The sequence below is a fragment of the Phodopus roborovskii genome, unplaced genomic scaffold, assembly GCF_943737965.1.
Source record: "Phodopus roborovskii unplaced genomic scaffold, PHOROB, whole genome shotgun sequence".
NCBI lineage: Eukaryota > Metazoa > Chordata > Mammalia > Rodentia > Cricetidae > Phodopus > Phodopus roborovskii.
In genome coordinates this window covers 8,037,868-8,044,506 of record NW_026126469.1, presented here as the reverse complement: position 1 = coordinate 8,044,506, position 6,639 = coordinate 8,037,868, and the positions used below count along the sequence as shown (strand labels likewise).

The window sequence follows — 6,639 nt, the reverse complement described above, 5'->3', positions numbered from 1 at the left end:
GGCCCTTAATTCCTTTAAGATGTACTTACTACTATTACAGCTCACCCCTGAATCACTGAACCACATGCTCTCAGGTCTGGCCAGGCCACTTGGTCTTGGTGGGTAGGCTCAACCATTTCAATCACATCACAGGACCAGCTCCCATACCAAAGCCACTTTCAAGTCTCAGAGAAAACAGGTTTCTGAAGCTACCACCTCTGACCACCACCAGGATTCCAAAGGGCAGGTATGGACTTTTCTAACAAGTGCACAGCTTTTCTAAGTTTACCCTTCTTTTTGTACCAGAACAAGTTTGGAAGGCTGAAGCTGAGGAGAGAGGAGAAATTATCAGCATATTCTAGGTTCTGCCAGACGGTCTTTTATTACATCATAAAAGCAACACTAGGCACTAGATCTTGCAAAATTTGCTCTGACCAACTTTCTGAAATTAAAAATGCATAACCACATCTGTAAGATTTTTAATGAACAAAAAAGTTAAATACAAACTTTCATATGCAAAATAGATGACTGTAAAACAGGCAACCTCAGCCAAGTACTAAATCTTTCTCAGAGGCTCAGTGGAACTGGGATAGGGCATGCTAATGAGCCAAGAACTTAATTTCAGTTATATATATATATATATATATATATATTAAAAAAAAAAAACTCTGAGGAAAAATAGGCTTAAATTGAGGAGCATCTTCTGAAATAGACAGTTCAGGCCAGCCCTTTTACCATTGTGAGGTTCATACTCAACCACACCTAGGATGAAACATTTATGGTCACAGTTACTTTGAATCCAGTTTCGAGAGGAAGCCAAGCTACTTCAGTTCTAGAAAAGAAAGTCTCTAAGATAAGCATGTGCTGTTCTGAGGATGCACAGACCTCGTTCCTTGGACATATTTCCATGAACTGTGCCTGTGTCATAGCATCAGACTCTCTAAAAGGCAGCCGGATCCCTACAACACAGCATCGTCATTTCTTCTGGCGTTTTCAAGTCTCAAAAGAGAGAACCTTAACTTCATGTTGGCAGTTCCTACTCCAGCATTAGAGAAGCTGGTGACACCCCCTCCTCTCCCTGCTGATGTGTCCCTCTGCAGCAGGAAGTGGCAGTTTGATTAACATTCTTCTCAGAAATAAATATTTCAAACAAATTATTTATAGTTAATTATAAAAGAGCAGTGAGAAAAGGGCACTGCCCAATGTTTGCAAATGAGTGAATGAATACATGTGAACAAATATACAGAAAAAACAATTCATAGAACAAATCCTGCATTTCCCACATTCATATGGAAATAACTCTTTAAAACAAAAAACATTAATTAGCATTTGTTCTTGTATGGGATGAACAGTCCAGGGCTCTGAGCAGGCACAGCCTTACAAACAGGGTTGCAAACAGCCCCTCCACACCTCAAGTCAGGGCTACTGTGGAGAGGCCTTCATGCACTCGTGATAGCTAGTACCTGTGAGAGAACAGAAATGACATGGGGACTTTTTAACCCATAATGCATGAGGTATATGGAAACATCCATTAAAGAACCACCAGCAGCAGAAGGCCCAGGTCAGGGCATTGTCACAGCAACTGCTGATGAAGGATTTCCCACACCATCTTCTTACGGAAGAGAGGCATCTGGTGCTGAAAAATATCCCACAAACAACAGTATTATACACTTCTGTGCACACTATTACAGCAGACAGCCGTTCTGTGTCATAACATAAATAACTCAGGATGCACATGTCCACCTGCTTGACCATGTTACATCACATATGGACTTCTGAAGCACAATGGGATCTATTTTTAATTAAGACGACCACCTCATCCTGATCATCCCACCTACACCTCCAGTGCTAAGATGTGTTGCCATATTTGACAAAAGTGTGTGTTTGCTTGAGAAGGTCTTGCTAAATAAACAGCCTAAGTTGACTATGGTCACAAGCTTCCCCTGCCTCAGCCTCCCCAGTTCTAGAACTACAAGTGCCCCACACCCAGTCTACATTCATATATTAGTGTATGATTACATGTGAATACATATGCACTTACAAGTTAAAAAAAACCAAAGCTGAATACAGAATTATATACTACAGGGACAATGATAAAAACAGTTTTAAAAAAAGAAAAAGTACCAAAAAGAGAATATCCGAGCAGCTGCATAGTAAACTTTTCTGCATTCTAAGTGAACGTTTTTTTTTTTTTAAAAATCACTTTTATGTTTTATGTTTAGAAAGTGATCTTAAAGCATGAAGGTAATGGTTTGCTGGTAGAGGTATTGCCTAGTAATTATGAGGCCCTGGTTTCAAAAAAACTAGGCAGTGGCAACACATATATTTAGTTCCAGCACTCAGGAGGCAGAGATAGGTGGATCTCTATAGAGATCCTGATCTCTCTACAGAGTTCCAAGACAGCCAGGGCCACACAGAGAACCCCTCTTGAAAAATCTAAATAAATAAATAATATTTAAGTTCCCACCTTTGACCTATTTGTGGTGCATTGTTATACACAGGTGGAGCTCTATTACACACTACTTAGTTTCCAGAGGATGTGTGTGTCAATAATCTTAATACATGATCACACAATTTTACTTGGGAGGAGCCGGGAGAACAAGGTCTCTTACTGTGTTGTAGTCCTGGTTGGCCTGGCACTCACTATACAAACCAGTCTGACCCAAAACTCACAGAGACCCTCAGAGGTCTTTCTCTGTCTTCCTAGTGCTGAGATTAGAGGCATGTGCCACCATGCACAGCCTTACACATGGTTCTTATGTTATTTTAAATAGTTCAAGACATCCAAGGGCTCAGTAGACTATTTACCTAATATGCACAGTGGCATGCACTTATAATCATAGCAATTAGGAAGCAGAGATAGGAGTAGTACCAAAATCATCCTAGGCTACATAATGATTTCCAGGCCAGCTCCTGTAGAACAGGAGACCTTGTGTCTCTCAAAAACACAATTCTTATAAACCTCAGTAAAGTGTTACTTTTACTCTAATAATCAATAGTGAATGTATTCTCTTAAGATCAGAAAGCTAGGAACTTCATGTTCTTCCAAAGCATTTAGTTGTACTACTCAATCAACAGTTTGCTTAGCATACAGGAGCTATCAAACAAGGGTCCATGGAAGAGAAGTCTTTCTAATTGGGGTTAACTCAAGCAGACATTTAAGCTTCCCAATGCACTTGGATTTCCTCTGTATATGACAATTTTCAGAAAGGAGAGCATCGCTCACTTGTGCTTCTATCTTAGACCTGCCTTCCCCTGGCTGTCATCTATTCTCACATGCTCCCTTTAGCTAAAACAGTTAATACATGAACCAATCAAAAAATGGACTTCAAGGATAAGCAAATTATCCCAGTGGTCATCAAGAATTCTTGACCAAGTCCAAGAATACACCCTATGATGAGCATGTGCACCACTGACTCTGAGTGGGGCCTTACCTAAAGTTCTTAGCAATAGTCTGTCTGTCTGAGCCTGAAGTGTGCCACATACTGCCAAAGTGCAATAACAAGTTAAGTGCAGGACAACAAGCTTGGACTCACCTGAGTAAATGTGATAGGTTTGTCCCTAGAAATATAATCTGCATATTTACAAGTAAACATTCCACAATCACTCCCATTCAACTGTTGAGGAATCTCCTAAAACACAAAGAAAGGGGGAAGAGGTAAAATATTACATATACATTCCTTAGTCTCTTTCTAAACATCATTGTAGATAAATGTGGTGTTGCACAAACACAGATGCACAAACACAATCACCCTTATTCTTTATGGTATAAAAACCCTAATCATAACACAGTATGAGGCCCTACAGAAACATGTCACAGAAGAAAGCAGTAAAGCACATGAGAGTCCTAGGCTAAACAGAGCCCATCTAACATGAGGGATAGGAAAAGGAACAGCATCTGATTCGTTGCAAGACTACTAGTGAGGATTATTTAAGATTACTATAAACTTTAAATATGCTGGAGATACAAGAATCTACTTCAGCACTGCAGAGGTTACATGGTCTTAGTGTTACATAGACAACTGCTTAGGATCCCTAGAGTTTCAAGTGAGATGAGAAAATGATCTCAGGTTTTAACTAACCAGGATCACTCTTTAAGCAGTCATGTTCCTGAGGCAGAAACACAACTAGGAACAAGCGGCTCTAAGAACATCAAAAGGTAAGCCCACATAGAAAAGCTGTGTGTCCAGGCCTGTATCATCCCAATCTTGGCTTGACATGACTGCGGCCATCTTGAACAGTGACCCTAACTAAACCTGAGTTGAACCTGGTCAGTTTTACCAGCATACTCTTTCCTAGAATACTCTGGCAGGTAAAGCCACTGGAGTGATATGTATGGGAGCTGTAGGACCAGACTTTGACACCGTGAATACACAGAACGTGCCTTTAGTCTCGGATATTAGCTTGAGAAAAACTAGATAAATTCTGGCTAGATGAGGTCTTTTCTACTGTGACCTACCCTTCTGAGCCAATCAGAGGTAGCCATTAGGCCTACTGCCATTTTGTGCCATGCTTCTGTCCACAAAGACCATAAGCAATAGTTTGCACAGTCATGGGTCTGCCTGCCTTTGTTCTCACAGTACTCCAGGGCCTATCTTGGTTATACTGATAGCTTTAGGTTCAGAAATAGGCAACTTAAATATAAGCCTCAAAGATTAAGGTTGTATCCACAAGACTGTAAATTCAATCTTTAGTAAGAAACACAGACAAGCATCACTTACATGTGGCTTCATGCTGTAGTGGGTCCACTCTAAGAGATTGAGATCTGTATTTCTTTTGGTCTTACTTTCATCCTGCAAATACTGACTAAAGAAAACAAAAACAAATAATGAATGTATCAATAAAGGCCTAGGAGACTACCCACTGTGATGAAAAAGGGCGGTGATATTCAGGAGGGTTGTCACATTCTCAAATCTGGATCTATTTTTAGAAATGTAATTATATCTTTTATTTTTAGGTTTTCCTTCTAGTGAAAATTTTACATGAAACAGACACTCAATTACCAAATGTGTTTTTTTTAGTTCTTTAGACCAGCTCTACTACACACAATCAAGAATTCACCCTATATTCTATGGAAAAGTACTGCTTGTGGTAGTCTTTAATGCTAGCACTCAGGAGGCTGAGGCAGGAGGAGTCCATGCTTGACTCTGGGTATGTAACAAGACTGTCTCGAAACAAGAGCTCTTTCTTACCCTGAAAGAGACAGCTCTGTAAAGGAACTCACTAAGCCAGGGAGGGCTGGATGGAGAAGCAGATGGGAAAGCTAAGTGGCAGAGCCCAGCTGGAGGCCTCTCCACAAGCATGCTGGTCTGCCTAATGAGCTGCCCAGGAGGGAGCAGCAGAAACTGCAGGGAAGGCCTGCACCAACCTGAAGCACCAGAAAAGGTCACAGTGGGGTACATCAGGCCAAGGGAACTACCAGCAAAGGGCCGGGAACTCTAGTTCCTGACAGGCCAGAGCCCCAAGTACAGTACACTCTTCCACACAGCACCACATGTAACTTTAACTAGAGCCAGCAAAATCTGAGAACTTCACCTTTCAATTCAGTATAGTGGTGAGCAATTCGCTCCAATAGCATTTATTTTACCTCTTTGTTTTCTATGATTTAATTTCAACTCTGGCATGTATGTCTGTATGAGGGTGTCAGAGCTTAGAGTTATAGACAGTTGTGAGCTGCCGTGTGGGTGCTGGGAATTGAGAGTCAATGCTCATAACTACGGAGCCATCTCTCCAGCCCCACCCCCCAAAGGCATTCTGTACTGTTCTTTTCAACTGTGTTTCGTTTACTCCCCCTCTTTTCTTAACCATATTCCCTCCTCTTTTACCTACTACAACACTCCAACACTCCCTTCCATTTTTACTTTACCCACCCTGATTTTCCCCAAGCCCATCTAGTACCCCTTCCTCACCTTACTCCTCTGCCATTAGTCTGATTGACTAAGATCTGAATACACTCCACATTATCCCCAGTTGTTTATCCTGTAAGTTATTAAATCTACAGGTCTATATTGAAGGTGAGCATGACACCTGCACAGTGGCAATACCAAGCAGCTGTGGGTGCTCTCCTAGTTAATATCCCCTGGGGATAACACAGAACTTACTCAGATCAGGCACCTGGTGCTCCCAGGCTGAGGAGCCATTTTCTGAACCACACATTCAACTCTACCACATCCAAGTCCTACCTATATAAACACTGCCAATACTTAACTGAAAGAATACAGCTGATTAAAGAGAAACCAGCTGGGTGTGATGGCGCAGGCCTTTAATCCCAGAATTTGGGAGGTAGAAGCAGGCTGATTTGTGAGTCTGATGCCATCCTAGTTCTAGGGCAGCTGGGACTATGTAGAGAGACTCTTGTTTCAAAAAAACCCAAAAACCAAAAAAACAAAGAACACACCAACAAAAACAAACAAAACAAAATTAAATTAAAAAAAAAATCAAGTAAGCAAGCAAAGGCATAACATCAGATGTGTAAATCCCAAAGCAGTACAAGGAACAGGAAAACACCAAGACAGCCTAGCTCCTCTAGAAATGACTAACCATACAGTAATGGCATGTAGTGAGAGAGAGTGAGTTAGGTGAAACCCTAGAGAACTCAAGATCATGGTTACAAATATGGTCAAGGACACAAACAAAATAAAGGCGATAGATGTTATGAAA

The 6,639-nt window shown here is 41.1% G+C and overlaps 1 protein-coding gene across 4 annotated transcripts in view; it reads right to left on the bottom strand.

The window, feature by feature from the left end:
* Positions 1–335: 335 nt before the first annotated feature.
* Senp2 (SUMO specific peptidase 2) overlaps positions 336–6,639 on the bottom strand; it is a 43,167-nt gene continuing 36,863 nt past the window's right edge. For all 4 annotated transcript variants that reach the window (XM_051191195.1, XM_051191196.1, XM_051191197.1 and 1 more), the window contains exons 15-17: positions 4,701–4,785; positions 3,516–3,611; positions 336–1,615 (exon numbers count right to left, since the gene is read on the bottom strand). In XM_051191195.1, coding sequence (XP_051047152.1) covers positions 1,553–1,615; positions 3,516–3,611; positions 4,701–4,785 — 244 coding nt within the window. In that variant the 3' untranslated portion in view covers positions 336–1,552. The remainder of the gene's footprint in view (positions 1,616–3,515; positions 3,612–4,700; positions 4,786–6,639) is intronic.